At 45.1% G+C, this 21,809-nt stretch overlaps 1 protein-coding gene across 1 annotated transcript in view; it reads left to right on the top strand.

The window, feature by feature from the left end:
* LOC138567629 (zinc finger protein 12-like) overlaps positions 1–21,809 on the top strand; it is a 408,553-nt gene that overhangs the window by 344,812 nt on the left and 41,932 nt on the right. The window contains exon 8 of the mRNA XM_069646058.1: positions 3,838–3,942. Coding sequence (XP_069502159.1) covers positions 3,838–3,942 — 105 coding nt within the window. The remainder of the gene's footprint in view (positions 1–3,837; positions 3,943–21,809) is intronic.

Raw genomic sequence — 21,809 nt, 5'->3', positions numbered from 1 at the left:
CTTCCAGTGTGGATTTAGGAAAGGTTATTCAACGAGTCACAATTTAATGGTCATGAACCTGTTGAGAACTAAAGCACGCAGCAAAGGTGCACCACCTTTATATGCTTTATATATTGATTTTAAAGCAGCTTTCGACACCATCCCTAGGGAACGTTTGTGGGCTAAACTTAACGGTCTGGGGTGCCCAGCAGGCATCCTGTATTACCTTAAATTGCTGCACTACAATACGTCAGTCAGACTGAAATTAGATCAAGAAGGACACCTGACTGACAAAGTGCTGCAGAACAGGGGGGTGAAACAGGGCTGTGTGACGGCCCCCTTGGTATATAACCTGTATGTTTATGACATACCAGTGGCCATAACGGCCGTCTCAAACTGTCCACCTAAGATTGGGGAGCTGGTATGCACTGTCCTGGCTTACGCAGATGACTTGGTCATTTTTGATCACACAATCAGTGGCCTACGTAGATCGGCCACTGCATTATGGGATTATGCGAATCATAATGGCCTCACTATCAATCTGGACAAGACTAAGGTATTGCGATTGACCAATAAAAGAGTGTCACGTGTAAATCTTATGGTGGGTAAGAACATAATCCCTTACGCCCCACATTATCGGTATATGGGTATCGACTTCGAACCTAGTGGTGACTATACCATATGCAAACATTCTCGGATGACGCGAGCAGCGCAGGTCACATCGCTGGTTGCGAACTTTACCAACAAGCAAGGAGGTTTCACGTTATGGGGCACTTGCCAACTATATGTGCAGGTTTTTACTCCCATGATAACCTATGGTCTAGAGGCCTTGTTCGACCTAGATCTTAGCTGGCTACAAGTTATAGAAGGGAAATTCTGGCGGCGGGTCTTGGGGCTGCCCCCAGGAATTCCAATGGCCATTTTACGCCTAGAATTGGGCATACCATCATTGAAAGCTACAGTGATGAAAAAGAGACTAGGGTTTTTTTATCAAAATGCGTAGTGGTACAACAAATTCAATATTGACTGCTGTGGATAAGGAAATATGTAAAAAACAAAATATCCTCTCACCCGCTGCTATAATGTTAAAATATCTCGCTGATATAGGATGGACGTATCGTGAAGGGGACTATACCTGGCAAGTTCAGAGAGCCTTAGACAAGCGAATAGATATGTGGGATTGGTTGGAAAATTTTGCCCACCTCAGTACATTGAAAAGTTATGAATTTGTGAAATTTAGGTTGTATACATATATGAGACCGCAAGATTACCTTAACTTATGCCCTTGCAAAAGACTGCGACGTTTTGTACTCCTATTAAGACTGGGCCAACTCCCGACCCTTTGGGTCACGGGCCGGAGAGATCGACTGCTGTCGACACTAAGGATCTGCAGATTGTGTTAAATCGATAATGTTCTTGAGACAGCAAGACATGTCCTGACTCAATGCAGTGGGATGACAAACATAATATATCAACATATGGGAAAGTATACGCATGACTCTGTAACAACCTCTAAGGCATTATTTTGGCATCACTGCTTAAATTCCGAAAATATCCACATTTTTACTGCTTTATATAACATTTGGTTGGTCATAGAGGGAAAATTGGGCATTAGGATCTGAATAGGCAGCATTATCTACACCCAGGTGCAGAGATGGGATACACCTTTACTAGAACCCTTCCTGGGCCATGCGTGACTCTGTAATTGTGAATCCTGTAATTAAGAATTCCAACTGCTAACCGCTCTTCCAAATATTGTCAGTATTTCGTATCCTGGTGAGTTCTGATGTGATTCCCGCAGGGTTTGATTTAGGACGATCTAGGTTGTTTTAGGTTTTAGAATGCACGATTGTGTCTGGGCTAGATTTATTTATTTATGGTGAATCCTGTAATTATGAATTCCAACTGCTAACCGTTCTCCCAAATATTGTCAGTATTTCGTATCCTGGTGAGTTCTGATGTGATTTCCACAGGGTTTGATTTAGGACGATCTAGGTTGTTTTAGGTCTTAGAATGCACGATTGTGTCTAGGCTAGATTTATTTATTTATTGTTATTGTTATTAGCATTGTCAATTTTTACTTAGTTGTGTAATCTTAATCTTATTATTGTATTTTGCTGTCATTCATGTGTAAAGTTTATTAGCTAAACTGTAACACATTAAATAAATAAATAAATAGAACAGTCGCCCAAGAACACAAGTGGGAGCTAAGCACAAATGTACTGAAAACAGATTTTCAGCAGGTCAGTATTTCAAGCGTAGACTCGTTTGCAAAAAAAATAACACCTATTGCCCAACCTTCAAATCCAGAAATCCACACACAGGGTCTCTAGACAATGCTCTGTGGATGAACTGGCCAGCTACATTTGCTTATGCTTTTCCTCCCGGTTCCCGCTGACACAGAGTAATGCACACATTGCTTAAAAAAAAGACAACATTAATTATAGTAGTGCCCATGTGTGCACAGCAGCTGTGGTATTTCACATGGCAGTAGAGCCACCGATCAAACTACTCCCTGCACACAATCTGCTGACTCTGCACAATAATCCAAATAACACACTGCAATCCACAAGGCCTGAACTTGGTAGCCTGGCTCCTGAAGGCATAACATTTGGCCATCTCAATCTTCCCCTGTGTGTTATGGAGATAATGTGTGAGGCAACAAAGCCCAATAAAAAAGCTTGTTACTTTAACAAGTGTGAAGAGTTTGTCATTTGATGCAAAACAAGACTCATCATCCCTATATACTATTTGTCAGCTGACATTACACCTATTTACTGTACTTAATTGATCCAGGACTAGTATTACATTCCCCTCAGCTGGCAGACCCCCCTGCATATACCACATCACAACACAACGTATTGTGGTGGAATGCTCTAGTATTTTTTTTGGTTTCATGGAAGGGGTTATGACTACATTTCAATATTGGCTAATGGATACCCCATTTGAGCCAATCCATAAAACCATCCTTAAGGTTCCCACTTACAATGTTATTATTCTTGTGGCCATCACTTTTATCTGGTTATTGAAATTCAGGCACTTTTACATGGTGACCCCTTTTGACTATTCCCGAAAAAATACCACCCTCGTATTTCACCAAAATTAATCTCGACGTTCCATCTCAACCAGTTTAATTAACTTCTGGCCTTATTTCCTAATCCTCTTACACTGAGACATAAAGCTTTATAGTCACTGGATGTTCATACATGAACAAAGCTAAGTCCCTGTGTTAATTACATCTGTTCTATGTGACTTTAGTCATTTAAAAAAAATCTAATCGTTAATCCTTACTGTGATGTCATGTATTTGATTATGGGTTGAGTAACAGGGGCAACTCTTAACTCTGTATTCACTAACTTTTCTTACTGAATTTCAAGGGTTTTGTTATTCTACATCTTCTCCAGGGTGGTGTCTGATCTGCATGCACCAGGGGCATGCGTGCAAGCGGCTATGCATGTGTGAAGGGATGCATGTATAGGCTGAATGGAGCTGGAATGTGGGTGTGTGTGGATGCTTGAATGCATGGAGGTGAGAGTCAGAACTGCGTGCGAGCGGGGAGCTTTTCTGGTGGTGTCCCACTAACTTTAAATTAAAAGTATTAACTTCTCCTACAGCACACCACGTCATCATTAATGTAGTTACTATTTCTAACTTCAGATGTGGTTCATTGTAAATAAGTAAGGAAAAGGGGCACTGACTTTATACAAGCAAGAAGGCTGCCACTGTGACTCAATGTTGTTCGAGCCATTGTAGAAGGTCTATTTACTGATTCGATGGTAGACTTTTTGCTGAATGCAAAATCAGCTCATTCATTGCAATTAACTCAGTACTTTAACATGGGTGCTTCTTTTATTTTAGGACATGATATACGAGTAATGTCAGCCAGCATTAAAGAAGAGGAGGATTCCTTTGCTATGGCATATCAGGATCTTAATAAAATCGATGACATTCATTGTCCTACAGGTGAGTGACAGTATTTTTCTACTGTACATTGAATAACTGAAATTTGATACTTGATTGGTCCCTCACCTACACCTCATTATTATTCAATTGTAAAACTATGGCTGCCTGTGGTGACCGAAGGACACCTATTTACAATGTGTAATACCGTGGGTATGTTACTCGAACAGAACATGTAGCAAAGATGTCTATACAAATAACATTGCCAGTGTGCCTTTGGTATATGTGGAGGTTTTACAGAAGATTGGGAGAGAGGTTTAATGTAGTTTTATGTCCTATTATAACTTTGCCATATCACTGGCTCCTTGTTATCAAGCGATGAAGCCTCAACAACTATAAACAGAGACAAACATCTGCTGAATCGGATCATCTAAGAGGTTGTTCTCCCAGCAAAGTGATGACCATTGGGTGAGCTTAAGAATGCCACGTTTGGAAATATTGTTAGGGTGATGGCAATCCATGCAGTTCATGGAATTTCTTGCAATTTATGCATAGGACGTTTTTATGCGTACAAGAATGGGAGAAACAGTGTTATTCTATATTGATTTGGTTGAAGATGTTAATGTTGAGAAATCCATCAAATTCTGTGTTGTCCCCGTGCAGTAAGCAAGGTGTGTGGTTTTCTTTTTCTGATTTATTTCCTGGATATACAGTTGTTATGTTCATATTTCATTGGATTTTAAAGCCTGTGTTCTTCATCAAGGCCTCAAAGCTTTACTTTTCAAAGTTGAAAAAAAGCCGGGGAATGGCTGAGCCTCAGAGTGCCCTTATAGCATTGGTAGCATTTCAGATATGGATTTCTCAATTTTGGGAACTTCTGAGTGCAGTTTAGAAGGAAAATGGTAAATGCTTTAGGGCTTAGCCTTCAATAGCTTCATCATGTTGAGTAGTGTAGCAGGGTTTACCCTCATTGCGGGCTGTTCTACCTTCAGACTGTTTGCGGATTCCCTTGGTTTCAGTAATACATTTGGAGCCAGATAGCACCTTGACTATGGTGGGATGGCTATACAATAGATGACCATATAGTTTGTTTTAAGAAGCTGGCCGATTTTTAGTTTCAAGATGTTTTTGATTCTGTTATTTATTCTAATGCACAGTGGTATATTTGAAAATACATTGCTTCCTGTTGTTTCCATTAATAGGCTTGAAGTGTCTATCTCCCACTGTGGTCCTGATACATCTCTACTGGTCTGATCTGCTATGTGACTAGGGGAAATGCATTCTTCAGTGTAGGAGGCTCAACATCTGATAGGTCCACGAAGAGGCACCAAACTGTAAATAATGACTCCTGTGTTGACATCTATTTGGCCTTGTTATGGTCGGGATGGCCTTCAATGATACCATCTGGTCCTCCTATATATAAGCTACAAGTTGCCTTGCACATCTCCCATCACACTATCCACTTCTAAAAACTGCCCACACTAACATAGGCTCTCCCAAGTCCAATTAAGTACTCATTACCCAACAATGTAGGTAAATCAGTACACACGATGCACAATGCACACACCATATAGCCCACTTTGTCACCACACATCTGTCAAGCTCAGGAGCACTCTCTCAGAAAGCAAACATGTAGACAAATGTATCAAACTGCATCAGCCACAACATACATATTCTCTTACTGACAGAGAAATGACTTAACCGTACTGTCCACCCCGTCTTTGATTGGCTCATCCAATGTGGCTATAGTCTCACCAATCAGCAATTCACCCACTTAACAGGTGTAAATCATGTCTTTGTAAAGAAACATCCTGCCCATTCACTAAACATGTATACCCCACCACATCCTTTCAATACCTCACTCAAAATTTCCCACTTTCACATCTGCTGCAGACAACCATCCTCCATTACACCCTCCCCCCGGCTGCAATTAAGATCTCATGGATGTTTTCACCAATCTCACATTCTCTGCCACCATGGTCAACAACGATGTACCCAACATCTCTAACAACCCAAACCCTTCTACCACGCCCATCATGAGACCCATTCATCATTGCAATGCTTTATTTGGGAAAATCCAGATCCATAAAGCACAGTCATGTATAATTCTAAAGAAAACAGTTACGCTCTAAAAAAAATATTTCACATGACTATTTATTAGACTCTGGGGGGAAAGTAACTCCTCTAGACCCTGATGTGTGCTAAATAAAATAATTAATTAAAACTAAAATTTAAAAAAATTACTACATGATTATGCACATTTTAAAAACTGCCATGATTTGGGGCGCTGTTACGCTTGATGGAAATGGAAGCCTGAGTGCCAAGGTCTGGACTGGGATAATCCGTTTGACGAAAATAACCCTCTCTACGCAGCAAATCCTTTTTCTCCTTGCTGCGACCTGTGAAGGGACCCCCTTGGCGTATTCCTGCAGACTTTCAGAACCAAAGATCCTGTGAATGCAGAGATACGTCCGCAACAAAAACCAGTGTTGAACACACCCGACACTCCCCGTGCGGCGGCTCCAGCGACCGCGGCCTGACCGGCTGCTGTGTGTCGCAGCATTGCGGGCCTGCAGGGGGGAGGGGCGTCTCTGCCCTGATCGTGCGCCTGGCAGCCATCTCACGGCCGAGTGCACTCTGTAGTCCCCCGTGCTGAGCTGGATTGGGGGTTTGGAGAGCTGCTGTGGGGATCGGCCTGGCGTCTGCTGGGGCCCCCCGCCTGCCCGGAACGTGGTCCTGCCCATCACGGATACCCCACTGGGTGGGCGCTTCGGGAGCGGAGGTACCGCTGGGGGACTGCTGCGCCGCTGTTGGGCCCATGTCGGTGCGTTGGTCTCCAGGCTCCCCGCTGCCTGCGGCTTTACTCTCCAAGGGACCGAAGACAAGGTAGGAGACCTGGTGGGGTGGTGGACCCTAGCGAGTTGCAACTGCACTGTGACGGCACCTACGCTTGCGGCCCTGGAGGCCCCCTTGATCCCTCTCATGCTCAATAGAGAGGTGAAGATGCTCAGTAAAAGTAGCATTTAAAAACATCCGAAGACACTGTTTACTTCAGCATTCTACTGGGAGAAACTCCCACGGCCGACGGGCCATCCCTTCACTGAAGCTGGAGGGAACTCCCCTCCCCTGACATCCACTGGCACTAGTGGCTGGCTCTCCTGAACAACAGTACTCGGGTCTCCCACCATAGGATACACACCCCTGCCCTGATACTTGGCGTGTTGCGACCATTGCCGCAAGCATGGATTAACAGAACTTGGAACACCAGCGACGGGAGCGATACCATAGACAGGCAGGGCGGTGACACAACTCCTGCTGGGGCACATCCACAAGCCCCAAATAGTGCTGAGAACACAATATTTTGGGGGGAGAATCCAATACGGTTCTGAAGGCGATCCGAGCAGCCTGCTCTGACACACTGCGGTGCTGTTCGGATTAGCTGGATTCCGGCACCTCTGTCCACCCACACTTACACATATCTCCAGAACCCCCCTTAGCTGACATCATGACCAAAGGAACTGCGCGGGGAAAAAACAGAGCTCTTTGAATATGTTTGCAAAACCGCCGGCTAGACCAGCGGCTGAAACACTGGAGGACGCACCCACCACGTCAGCCCCACTAGCCCCCGATGATTCACAGAAGATGCTGGAGTATATTTGTGAGGGGTTCACCACTCTGCGCACCAAACTCGATGACATGAACGGCACCATCTCATCCATAAAAGCAAACATCGAGAAGACTGATGGCCGGTGGCCGAGATTGAAACGAGGGTGGGTGCTGCCGAGGATGATCTGGGCTCTCTGTGGGCTACAGTCTCCTCACTCTCCAGTCGACTGCTAGCAGTAGAAAAAAAGAATGATGATCTTGAATCTTGTTCAAGACGTAATAACCTGCACATAGTCGGAGTGCCGAAGACATTATCAAGGACCCCATGGAAGACTATGTGGAATGCATTCTTTTGACACTTCTGGAGTCTCTGAAACTGTCCCCACAATTTGCAGTGGAAAGAGCCCATCGATCCTTAACCGCAAAGCCCAGACTCAGCGCTCCTCCACGTCCCATCATAGCCAGAATCTTACATTTTCAGGATTGTGATGCTCTCCTGAGGGCGGCTAGAGTTAAGGGGGAGCTGCTTCTTGGAGCAGCAAGAATCCATCTTTACCCGGATCAAGTACTCCATGTCATTCCCTGCCAAACTGAGAATTGAACACTCCAATTAGACATTCTTCTTTACAATCCCAGAAGAGGCTTCAAGATTCATCGATGAACATTACCCTGGCTGATTTCCCCCCTGTTGCTGTGGTGTCAACTGTTGCTGCTTTTGCCAATTAAGCTTTTGCTTGGTAATAGGCTCATATACGACCGAGCACATAAGTTGTTGTTGCATTTCACAGGAATACATTAATAGCTGGACTTGTTTTTCTATCGTTCTGCTGTTCCTCAATCTGTGTTCCTTCCTAGTCACACTGGTTAACTTCATTTAAAACTGCGACCATCCTTACTTATGCGTCCCCCAGTCCGGAGCATTACCGCCAGGCCAGCTAACAGGCCCCCAGGAGCTGATGCTGTTGATCTGGTTGTTGTTATGGTTGTGCTGGGTTATCATTCCTCTGTTTGGGGGAGGGATGTGGGTGGGAGGGGATTGGGAGTTATGTAAAAAAAGGCTTGACGACCGCGAGTGATGCCACGCATGTTGCAAGATCAGGTTATGGTAATACTGGTGAGGCGACGGTGTTGTCTGCCACTCCGCCGTGAGTTCGTCCAACATCTCCATACAAATGGCGGATAATGACCTAGCGTTCATGAGCTGGAATGTACGGGGTCTAGGCAATCATAAAAAGATGCAGCAGATACAACTTCATGCTGAACGCCAAGGCGTCAAAATCATGTGCTTGCAGGAGACCCACGCCCGCTCTGAACAATGTGAGAAGTTGGCTAAACAGTTAAACAGTGGGGACCCCAGAGGTACTACACCAATTACTCCACACAGAGTCGAGGTGTGATGACTCTGATACACAGTAGCCTTAAATTCACGTGCAATCACTCACGGGTGGACCCACAGGGGAGATATGTGTGCCCTACAAAACAAAGAGGTGGCCGTACTAAACATCTACGGTCCGAACATTGATGATCCTGACTTCTACCTGCACCTGGCCTCTCTGTTGAAAAGTTTCCCCCTGGTCCCGATCTTATGGGGAGGAGATATTAATACAATACTGGATATTAACCTCGATAGATCAGGCTCCAGACCCCGCCAGCTCTCCAGGGCAGCTCATTCTATCCTTACAACGCTCCCTTGCTTATCGGTTGTAGACACATGGCGGCTCATGTACCCTGATTCGCGAACATACTCCTACTACTCCTCAGTGCACGATTTGCATTCTAGGATTGACAGGTGGCTCATATCTGACATATTATTTAGACACCTATCCCACCAGTCGATTCTCCCTAGAACTCTTTCTGACTACTCGGCAGTGCTCATCTCCCTTAGTTGGGATCAGGACTATGACAGAGCTAGACGATGGAAAATGAGGGCTCATTCCCTACTTGATCCGGTTTTTAGCTCTGAACTTGAATCCTCCATCGTGGATTTTTTTTTATTTAATGCTAACTCTGTCTCGTCACAAGCTACCCTCTGGGAATCCTTTAAGGCATACATCAGGGGCATCGCCATCTCCAAGGGAAGTGGTATCCTGAAAGGAATCCGCTCGGATATCACAAGAAGCGAGTCGACCCTAGCTTCCCTTGAGGCCCAATATGCTCTTGACCAATCCCCCGAGACCTTAGCGTTGCTGGGTTCAGAATTGGACACATTCCGTAGTCTGGCCGAATGGGAGGTTACATTTTTAGACAGTCCCCATCTGGTGAGGAAATATGGTGAGGGTGAAAGACCAGGCCGAATGTTAGCCAGGCTAATACGCCGTGAATTCGGAGCCCCTAACATACTAGCGATAGAGAGGCCCGATGGAACACTGCCCACATCCCCAAAAGACATCAACTCAGAGTTCCTAACATTCTATAGCTCCCTATATTCGAAAGCTGATGGTGTCCAGATATCAGAGATCGACTCCTACTTGGAGAGCCTCCCTCTCTCTATCCTTTCCACTGACACCAGCATCTCTCTGGAAAGGCTGTTCACTCCCGAAGAACTTACAGAGGCCATTGAGTCGCTAGCATCTGCTAAGGCCCCTGGTCCGGATGGCCTCCCTATTGAACTATATAAACAATTTAAATCCCTTCTAGTCCCACATCTAATGGCCCTATGGGAGGAGGCATGTGAAAAGGGCATACTCCCTTCCTCACTCCGGGAGGCCATGATAACGGTTCTACTTAAACCTGGCAAACCCCCCACCCAATGCGGCTCGTACCGACCCCTTTCATTAATTAACTGCAATGTCAAAATCTATGCCAAATTATTAGCCATTGCGACTAGCCTCATTTCTGCCCCACATCATTCATCCAGATCAAGCAGGATTTGTTCCAGGCCGCTCCACCTCCCTCAACCTGAGACGTTTATTTAACGTGATCAGTAGGATCGACCCGAGGGTGCAGGCAGTGGCGGCCTCCTTAGATATGCAGAAATCATTCGACTCAGTATCATGGGAATACCTATGGCGAGTCCTGGAGAAATGCAAATTTAGACCCCACTTTTGTGCCTGGGTTAAGCTGCTCTATACACAGGGCCAGACTGAGAGAAGAAATAGGCCCAGTCACCCAAAAAAAAGTGGCCCAACCAATGCCTCAAAAAAGTGGCCCACCCCTCCCCTCACGACCCTTGACCTCTGATGACATCACCGGAAGTGATGTCATTTGACCCCACCCCAAAGTGACATCCTGGGAAGCATTGAAACATGACCTTTCACCCCTTGACAAAGAAGGAAGTGGCATCAAATAGCATTGCGCCTAAGTACACTAAATTACTGTGAATCCAAGCAGACGTCCAAGGCCAAATGATATGTTATTGTATAGCACTTACACTTAAGCTCTTTTTTTATAGAACTAATATGCATACAATATCACCCAACTTGTGTTGGTACTCATTTATCAACCTAAGAAGGATGAAAGGCTTTTTGAAAAAAAAGAAATGTGAAAAAAATATATTTTTTCAAAAAAAATGTCTTCTTCCAAACCGGCCCAGGCATGGCCAGAAACCGGCCCCCACCCACCAGGGACGATTTTGGCCCATCCACGGGCCGAAAGGCCGAGGGGCCAATCCGACCCTGTCTATGCAAGTCCATCGGCTAGAGTCCGCACTGAGGACAGGTGCTCCTCCCCTTTCCAGATAGCCAAAGGAACACGACAGAGCTGCCCCTTCTCCCCGCTAATATTCGCTATAGCCATGGAACCCTTTGCTGACATGATGCGTCAGTCACACGCCCACAGAGGCTTGCGAACTGTGGGCCAGTCCGACATCGTCTCCCTATATGCTGACGATGCCCACCTCTACATCCGTTCCCCAGATGCTAACCTTTCCCCCGATTCTGGAAGACGTGGTCCGTTTTGGACACATACCCGGACTGAAGGTGAACTGCTCTAAATATGTCCTTTTCCCGCTCACTGATCGCACACAACCCCCCTCTGACCTTTGGGGGTTCACGTGGTCCCAGTCCAGGTTCACTTACCTTGGGGTGATTGTCTCCCGTCGCGTTGAGATGCTGCTTGAGGATAACTACCTGAATTACCTTACAAACCTGGCCACTAGAACCGTGAGCAGGGCCAGACTCCCTATCTCCTTAGCAGGCCGAATAGGAATACTTAAAATGGTTGTACTGACCCAGCTCCTTTATCGATTCACTAACCTCACCCTCTGGCCAGGTGATGACTTCTTCCGAACACTACTCCACACAACCAACACCTTTTTGTGGCACTCCGGTGCAGTCCGGCTTAAACTAACAACATTGACTGCCCCTTTGGAGTGCGGTGGATTTGGCGCCACGGACTTCCCTAGGTACTGGATGGTAGCACAATCCCAATTTGCTTCCCACTGGTTTAATACCACAGACCCTCCCCCTCATGTTCGGTTGGAGAAACTGACAGTCAGTGATCAGGATGTTTGTTCCCTCATTCTCAAACCCGCCCCAGCTGACTCTGGTCCAGCGGATCCGGTCGCTAATACTTCCCTAGCCCTTGCTAAAATTTGGAAATTATTGGACACACCCTACCCTTTCCAGGGGGATCTTCCGCTCTGGAACTTCTTCCCAGAGGTTCTGCGCATCCCGCAATCCATCGTTTCCCGATGGGCCGATGCAGGCTTCATGGCGATCCAAGATGTCTTTGCACAGGGTAACTTTCTTGAATGGTCAGATCTTCCACTCTCTCTTAGACGGAGACCATCAGCATGGCTGCAATACTCCTCTCTCCGGAAAAGCCTCAAAACTAAATACGCCAACTTCCCTACAATACCACCTGATGAAACCATAATTGCGGAGCTGTGCTCCTTCGACTCTTCTAAGGGGAAGGTGTCTAGGCTTTATACCCTGCTACAAACCAGAGCTGCCCCCTCATTCACTGCACTGAAACACAGATGGGAAGAAGACCTTGGGGTAGAGATGACTGATGAGCGCTGGTCCCATATGTGTGTGCGCACCCATAATGTATCCTTTAACTCTAGATTTAAATTAATACAATTCAAGGTGTTGCACAGATACCATCACACCACAACCAGATTGCACCATATGTTCAGTGAGCTCTCCTCCAGCTGCCCTAGATGTGGCTCCGATCAGGCTGCATATATCCATGTGATTTGGTCCTTCCCGCGACTGACACAATTCTGGACCGAATTATGTTCCACACTGTCTACTATACTGGACCACACTATAGACCCATCCCCATTACGATGCCTGTTCCACGACTTTCCTCAATTGGGCCGCGATTCGAGGAAGCTAGCTGGCCTCTGTATGCTGCTGGCTGTGCGTTGCATATTAATGAACTGGCTCCGGCCTAGAGCACCCATGTATACACAGTGGCTCAGGGCAGTTACTTGGGCGTCAGATACTGAAGAAGCCTGGGGTACGTTCAACATCCACACTCGAGGCCGAGGGATATCTGGCGGAGGTTCCACAGCTATATGTCTACCATGAACTCGGACTTGGACATGGAATCCTCTGACCCCGTCCTTCCCTCTCCTGCTACCACCCATTGAGCAGAGACTCTTTAATCCTCTATCTGTGATATTGCCTGGACCCTGACTCATTAATGTGTACGAAATAACTACTATGTACCAGTATTGTTTTTTCGTTGTATAAGATTGTATCCTGCTATCATGTCTTGTGTGTCTCTTGCTGTTTGAGTGTTGTCAAGTCAAATAAATAAAGGTTTAAAAATAATTTTAGAAAACTGCCATGATTGTATAAAAAAAATATGAACATCCTATCTTTTCACACTGGGTACTTTGGGTAATAAACTTCTGCAATTTAAAGCATGATACAGCCTGCCATGACCAGACACTCATTCACTGATACTTCTCAAACTACTTACTCATATATTTTCATGAATTCTGAAGGATGAACTGAAGGGTTCAATGGCCTGGGAATAAACACCTCCAGCCCTCATCTTCCCCTGAAAGCCCGCTGCACGCAGGGGCTGGAAGAGAAACCTACCAACACATGGGTTGGATTGGTATAATCTCTCGTTTATTACAAGCCAATACAATGTAATTATAGACAGATTCCTTGTTGCCTTTTTTTGATGCAGAGAAAGCTTTTGATAGGGTCAATTGGAATTTTTTAGAATATACGTTGAGAGAAATGGGTTTTGGTGCTAAATTTATTCAGGCAGTTAATTGCATACATCTGAATATATCTGCAAAGGTGCAAGTTAATGGAATAATATCGAGAGCATTTTCTTTATCGAAGGGCACTAGGCAGGGTTGTCCACTGTCACCATTCATATTAGATTTAGCGCTGGAACCATTAGGCGAAATAATGGAATAAAGGGGATTCAAATAGAAAATACAGAGCTAAAAATATTAGCTTATGCGGATGACATGACTATACTTGTTTTGAATCCTTCAGAATGTGGCCCGGTTCTGAAAGCAATGATGGAGGGGGTAGGAAAGTTGGCAGATCATAAGATTAATTGAAAGGGAGTATTAGAATCGTGGAATTGCAAGTGGTCCCCGGATGGAGTGAAATACCTGAGAGTTCATATTATTAGAGATTTAAAGGAAATTGTGAAGTTGAATGTTGATAAGGTATTGAGTAAAATTTCAATAAATATAAAAAAATGGGAAACGTTGACTTTAACTATGTGGGCTAAAATAAATGCAATTAAGATGGTGTTATTACCTAAAGTGTTGTCTATTATTTAATCACTTCCTTTATTAGTTCCGAAAAAAAATGTGAAGAAAATGTATAGGGTTTTTCAGAACTTCCTGTGGGGAATTGGGAAAAGACCACATTTGCCAAGGTATATTTTGTTGCGTAAAGTACAAGAGGGAGGATTTGGATATCCAGATCTTTTTAAATATTATAATGGATTTGTTGTAAAGAAGAGCTCACACTGTTTTAGTAATGAGGATGGAAAAGGTCCAATTTTGTTGAACATTGAAAGGCAGGTCTGTAAACCTTATACTCTGGATACCATACATACAATAGAAAATATTTCAGGGAAAAGCATTAAGCTTCAACCAATTGTAGTGACTAGGAATGCTTTAGTGACATGGTTTAAGGAAAATAGTCAATATTTTGGGTTTAGGCATGAGGCATCTATATGGGATAACCAAGCTCTGCAATTGCAAAACAAGTGTTTACATTGGCAGAGCTGGATTAGGAGAGGTATCCTTAAGATTAGGGATATTTTGGGGGGAAATAGGATACTGAATTTGGAGGAATTAAGAAGCAAATATAACTTAAATAAGAGAGAACTGAATCGCTATACAGAGTTATGTACTCTTATAAGTCAGACAGTGAATATGATTGATAGAGATCTAAAGGAGAGACCGGAGATTTGCAAGTTCTTTGATGGACTGGAACACGGGGTGTCTATTTATGGGACTAGATTATGTAGATTAGTGGTTGAGATTGAAAGAAGTTTGGTCGGGTGATATTAATCTAGAGATAACTGAAAAGGAATGGGAGGACTACTTAGAGTGGGCTCTAAAACAAAAATGGACATGAACTTGAGACTCATAAGGCAAAAGATTATTGGAAGATTATACTGGACCCCGGAAAGAATGCATAAGCTTAAATTGCTTGATAATGAGATGTGTTGGAGTTGTGAAAGGAACAGAGGAACATTATTGCATTTACTCTGGGATTGCTCGAGGGTGCAAACCTTTTGGAAGGAAGTTTTAGACAGAATTGATATCACCCTAAACATAACTATCCCCAGTTGGGCTGTGAACATGATTCTACTAATGCGTAGAGAAAGATGTCTAATTGCAAGAGAGTTTGATGCATGGGTTGATAAAGCCATGATGGTTGCTATTAAGTTGATTCTTAGAGTCTGGAAAAGTAGGAAAAAGCCTGTGGTGGAGGATTGGTTGGTAGAAATGCAAATACTGTCCAAATATGAGAAAGTGTCATTGGAAAATAAAGATTGTACAGAAGTATATCTTTCACTATGGAGTCCATTTAATAGTTTATATGATTCATTATTTGTTTCTTATTTGTTTGTGTCTTGTGGTTGTGCTATGTTGTATTGTCTGTATGTGTTATTTCACCATACTCATCTTTACATTGGATTATATATAGGACTAATGCTATTGGGTTCATTGTGCAAGATTATAAAATGCATTCAATAATGATGTGGATATTATGATATTATGGCAGGTTAATATGGTTTATAGTCTGCAGCCCAAAAATGTATTTGTACTTCATATGTATTAGTGATATGTACATACTGCCAAAATTAATAAACACATTTAAAAAAAAAAAGAAAGACACTGAACGTCAACATTATTTCATGTATAGGGAAGATGTCCATCTTGATCAATTCAAGAAAGTGGCAGCCATCTTCTAATGGTACTGAGCGCAAAGCATAGCAAATGGATGCATATCTAATTGCTGCAGAGTACTCATTCTAAAGCTGTCAAAATAACCAAATAGTGATTGGGATCTCCAAGTTAAAATATTTAACTGGCCACACACTAATCTTTTTAATTTCTAAAACAGTGAAATAAGCACTCAGGAGATGGTGTCTGCTCAATGAAAAAAGTGGCAGACGTCATCCACTTGTCTGTTCCCTCTACTTGTGGACTGCCCTCATGCAGGATTAATTCTATCACACCTGCATTACACATGCATACCCCACATTCACCGTTCACAAATGCTTCCAACAAAGAAAACATACACACACAAATTCCCAGAGATACACTCATTCGGGTATAAACATTTCAAACCCTTACCTTGGCTCGGACAGAGCCACCCTGCAGACAACAGCAGCACACATCGGGTCAAGGGTCATGAGCATCCACCTTCACCACTCCAACTCCCTGCTTGTCCCAAGCCAGGGTGTTCTGACTCCGCCCCTTGGCACATCACTGGCAGAGAATGAGGAAGTATAATGCTTTAAAGTTGGAAAACAATTGTTATGACCAAAAACCATAAGATGTTTACAGACAAAACGTAAACTTTTTTTCAGCTCAATCAGTAATATACCTTTACCCCAAAATGACCCTTCTTGCGCCTCCCATCCCACTCAATTTCATATATTTTCATTCACTTAACATATCACATGTAACATTCTTTCCCAGAATTTCAAGGTGTACACATAAATTCCCAAGAAAACGTTTATCTTTTAGTAGTGCACGTTAATTTACAGTTTTGTTGGACTGTTGAACTTCCCATGTAATCACTATATTACCACCTCCTGAATTCCTAATCATTCTGTGGGAGTGTCTGTTTCTTCTTGTATGCTGCTACTAGGTTGCTACCAAGCAAGATACATACCGCTCATCTATGATATGATAGGTTATTTATAACACGCTTAATACCCAGAGGTTTCTAAGCACTGACCCAGGGAGCGAACCTGTGGTGCTCTGTGTTGTCTTGCTTCTAAGGCGAGCACATTGCCACTGAGCTATCCTCCCGAGACATAACCGTACAACGTTATGCTGAAGAACATGCAAGTAAGCACTTGTATTAAAAGGTGTTCGGTTTGCTGGTGCAAGATGCAACTTTTTCCCAGTTGAAGACTTATTGTATTAAAGGGGTGAGTATGAGTTTCAATTCATTCAAAGTTAACTGCTCTAGTCTCTGACGTTGTAGAGCCATGTGAATATACAATAAGTAAAGTGCACCAAAAAAGCCGCTCTGCACTGTTAAGCTAAATGTGTGTCTCAAACATGTCAGTTGTAGTCCTGGCAAATCAAGGTTCCAGCAACTGCCACGAAACCCTGAACTATCTTTGAGGCACGTGACAAGGCATCCAGTAAACTGGCCCAAAGGATAAAGACTGCCAGTTGGACTAAGTTGTTACCAGCACACCCTATTGAAGTGTTGTTGTTTTCAGCGACCACCTACACCTTCTGCACTTATGTAGCACACAAGAAATCCATTACAGATTCCTCCAGCCCGTGAAACACTCCAGGAGAAAGCTGCTGAGAAGATGCCACAGGGCAGCAAGACAGAGAGGGATATATACTGCCGTGACACCCTTAACAATCCAAAGGATTGTGCATGTGGCAGAGAATTCATACTGCCAAGAAGTCAAGAACCGGTCGGGGAAGAGTGCTGTAAAGTTCTAACCGAAGCGCAGTCAAGAACATGTTCTATCCACATTGTCTGGTTCTTGAGAAAATAGGGAAATCGCTTTTATCAGTTGAGCCCAAATTTCACTGTATGAAAGCGTCACTCTATATGTCCCTCACATGACCGCCCGACCCATCCGAAACACAAATTAATCACGTTTACTTCTTAGGGTGTATCCCAATCTACTGCTTAACAGGTTCATTTCAGACAGGAATGGTAATTACTGACTTGGCAGTCTCGTCGCCTGCCATCATACCTGTATACACCTGGTCACTGGGGAGGGAATAAACTTCTGTTCCTACTCTCTCCCATGAGTTCAAAAAGCTGCGTTGGTTTGCACATGTTTACAATGAATTTGGTAATGGCATCCTCATGTGGGTGTATAAACCAATCCACCAAGTGCTGTAACGTATCTGCCCAATAGTAGGTCTTAAAGTCTGGTGCACCTATTCCCCCCGGTAGGTAATTGCAGCGTCGGCAGCGCAATTCTCAAACTTCCTCCCTTCCAGATCAACTTTCCTAGTATTACATCGAGCCGGGAGAAATACCCATTGGAGATAAGCATTGGCATCACCTGAATTACATACATCGGTTTTGGCAGCGCTATTATTTTCACAACTGCTATCCGTCCCAGTGCACAGGGAAGGGAAGTTCATCCGAAACTCAGCCAACTTGCAAAACACTACAAGACTATGCTCCATGTTCCTCTGAAACACCCAATCCCAATTAGCGCTGACAACAACCAAGCTAGTTTCATAAGGCATTGCAGCGAAGCCACGGCAAGCTTTCTACCTAATCAAGGAAGGCATTAATTGATCCGAATCTACATGCCACTAGGCCAGTCCAGCCCTGACACCGACACAAGTGTATGTTGAGCACTACAGGCACCTTGCTCTGCTGTACGTTCCTCTTCCTAAGAGAGGAGACCTGGGGTTGCACTCACACAACAACGCCTGCACCCACTACTGCAGTCAGCAGCAGGTGACGGTCACACAGACAGCCGGGGCCAGGCATCAGCATGGTCCCCTGGTGGTGTTCTGACTCAGTGACTCCTCCTGAGTCCTGGCTGGGTGTCAGGACATCACCAGGGGACCGCGCCTCCACCCGGACCCAGCCCGGACCTGGGCCTTGCAATTATAGGCTTACGGTCAGAGTCAAGTGACAGTGACTCACTTACCTGATTTGGAATCGGCTGCTGGCGCGGACTCTGTCTCCTGTCGGGGCTTCGGGGGGTGGGGAGGCGGCGCACACTGGCACTAGTAGTAGTGTGAGTGACACTGGCAGTGGCACACACAAATGAAAAAGCAGGGCCCCAGCAACTAGGCCGCACGCACCACACAGTGCAGCAGGCTCTCTCTCACGAAGACCGACACCACGCCTAGACACCTTCAGTTCACAGTAACTCGTGAAATGAAGGTGGCGCCGTACTGCCTCCTGTGGCAACAACAGCACGTCACCATGTTATTTCACTGGTTCAGTCATAACAGCCAATGAAAACTGCACATTCTGGTTACTATACAGAATTTATCAAAATACTGCATAGTAACAACAGAACGCTAGTTTTCATTGGCTGTTTGTAACAGTTTGTTGTTGCATTGCTATTGATGGTCCCTCCCAAGCCCAGCCAGCTGAGCCATGGCCTGCAACAATGATTTATGATCGAAGCGAAGTGTGGAAGAGTGGAATAACAAACAAAACAATTTCAATTGCACGTGCGCTGGCCCCCGCATGATGTTCCGGTGCACAAAAAAAAGTGCCGGTGTTGCCCACCCGAAAACAACACCGGCATCAATTAATCACTGGACTGCTGATATCCTGCCGCATCCTATTGCTCTGCCTGCACTTTGTGGCAGCTCACTCCATCTCGTTCAGTTAGCCTTCTGATCCTCCCCTGTGGAGCACACAAGGCAAACATCGTTAGGGTGAAGGAAATGCAATGTCCCTCAAGTTATAATTGAACATTCTCGTTTTATGCTGATATACAGTGCATGCGATGGGTGGGAAATTAATGCCCGCCTCCTTGTCTTTAATAGAATCAAGACTCGCTGTTCAGTATGCAGGGGTAGTCTTCATTCTATGTCAAGACCGGAGGCAAGCATTATGCTTGTTCAAAGCTTCCCATGACTGCTGTCACCATTACATGAATCAACCAGACTGCCGCTTGCATAATATTCTGCCGTGTCACTCCTGCTGTGAAAGCTTTCGAGGCCATAGCTCCTCTTACCGAGTGCGCCCCAAATCTTTTCAAGTCAATACCTGCTAATTGATTATTTTCTCACACCCATCTGGCGATGGTGGCTGTCACTACTGCCTGGTCAGGCTTCCTACCCGCTATCAAGAGTTTGGTGATGCCAGCTGGCCTTGTCTCTGCCCTTCTATCCTCACACTCTCTGATAAATGCTGCTACACACCATTTTGGGTGACTTGACAAGTAGGGATAAGAGATAGATGTGGAATTCATCTTTGTTCTCCTAGCTAGCGTGAAAGTCACCCCTTTTGGCCCAAAAGTCTTCCTGTTCATCTCTAGGGCCCTGATGTCTGCCACTCGTCTGCACAACACTTGGCATAATAGCATGGCTAGTTTGCCTGACAATTGCTTTAAGGATAGATACTTGTTCACTGGCCAACTTGCCAGGAAGCGTAGTATTATAGTCATGTCCATAAGTGTACATATTTTGGTTCTGGAGGCACTTTAAATCAGGCTCCTTTATGCGCCTCACTACGGCTGGATTTTCCTCTACTGGAACCCCGTCTACAGGGAGGTGTCCCGCTGATATCGCTGACCTGCAGACACCAATGTTCCTGAAAGCCTTCCCCTCCTGCAACAGGTGTGCTAGAAAATTAAGGACTGCTACTACAGGGGCAGAAACCGGATGAAAATATCTCCCTCTGCACCAATTCGGCCATTTGTTCCAAGCCGCGTCATAGCTCCTCCATGTGGATGGAGCCCATGACTCTGCGATGAGCTCTGCCACCTGTTTCCAAATGCCCGGCAGTGCCCAGCGTTTCCTGATAACCTGTACGCAAATAGCAAGAGAGTCCCTTCCACTCCCAGAGGATGAAACAACCCAGTTGGGTCCGTGAGCAGGTGTTCTCCGGCTGGAAGAAAACATGTGGGAGATCTGTGGTCAGCTCAATCAGGTTCGGAAACCATACTTGAGACTTCCACATCAGGGCTACTAGGATCAGCTGTGCCCTTCTCACTGAGTCTTCACCAGCACCCTGCTCAGCATCATGAAGGGGAAAAGGTGTAATGCAGATCCCCTCTCCAATCTTGCAGAAATGCATCTGCTCCCCGGGCAGTCAGGTCCAGTCTGCAGCTGAAGTAGCTGTCCTTCTGCCAGCCGCAGGAATACCTCTATGTTCAGCTTCCAGTCTCTGGAGTCCGCCAGGTGTCAGGAGTTCCAGTCTGCTACTACATTGAGTGTACCTGGCAGGTATTCTGCTGTGGCTGAAGTCCCTGACTTGAGACAAAAATGCCATAAGTCCTTTGCCAGCTCCGCTAGGAGCCTGGACCTCGTTCCTCCTAGGTGATGGATGTACTTGGCTGCTGAGATGTTGTCCATCTTCAGCAGAATGCATGAATTCACGTTCCCCTTTGTAAATGCTTTGATCGCAAAAGATCCAGCTAGTAGCTCCAAGCAATTTATGTGGAGCTGCAATTCTTCTGCGCTCTATTTCCCCCGTGTTACAACTCCCCTTCTTTAGCCTCCACAGCTGCACAAACCAAGATCCATCACGGGTAAGAACCGGTGTGTCGTCGCTCCATTTCTCTATCACTGGAAGGTGCCCTGGAAGCGAGCAGCAGCGACGCTGCCATTTCGGAGATCTGTTGCCTTGACAATGGCGTCCACATTCTCACATGACCAGGGCAGCCGGTCCCGCCTTCAGCGACGCTTTAAAAGCATAACAGAGCAGGAGCTTGCTGCTTCTGATTGCAACTACTTCCCTTCTAACCAGCGTTCCGGTTCAATTCTTTATTGATTACTTCCTTTTCACTCGGCTTGCTGAAACGGATTGCTCTTGCCTCTGGTCCTAGTGCTGACTGTTGAACCCTTGGTATCGATCCTGCAAACATTTAACGGACTGCTTTCTGCCCCCTGATTCAGTGCTTATTTCGAATTCCTTGTTCCTGACTACGGCCCGTTCCATGGGCTGCCTTTGCCTTCGGTCTCAGCACTCTCCTTGATTACCTGGTTTCGGACCCCGGCCTGCTATAAGGACTGCCTCTGCCTTACT

Source organism: Ambystoma mexicanum, chromosome 2p (genome assembly GCF_040938575.1).
Source record: "Ambystoma mexicanum isolate Mex_15411 chromosome 2p, UKY_AmexF1_1, whole genome shotgun sequence".
Lineage (NCBI taxonomy): Eukaryota > Metazoa > Chordata > Amphibia > Caudata > Ambystomatidae > Ambystoma > Ambystoma mexicanum.
This window is presented reverse-complemented; position numbering and strand designations above follow the sequence as displayed.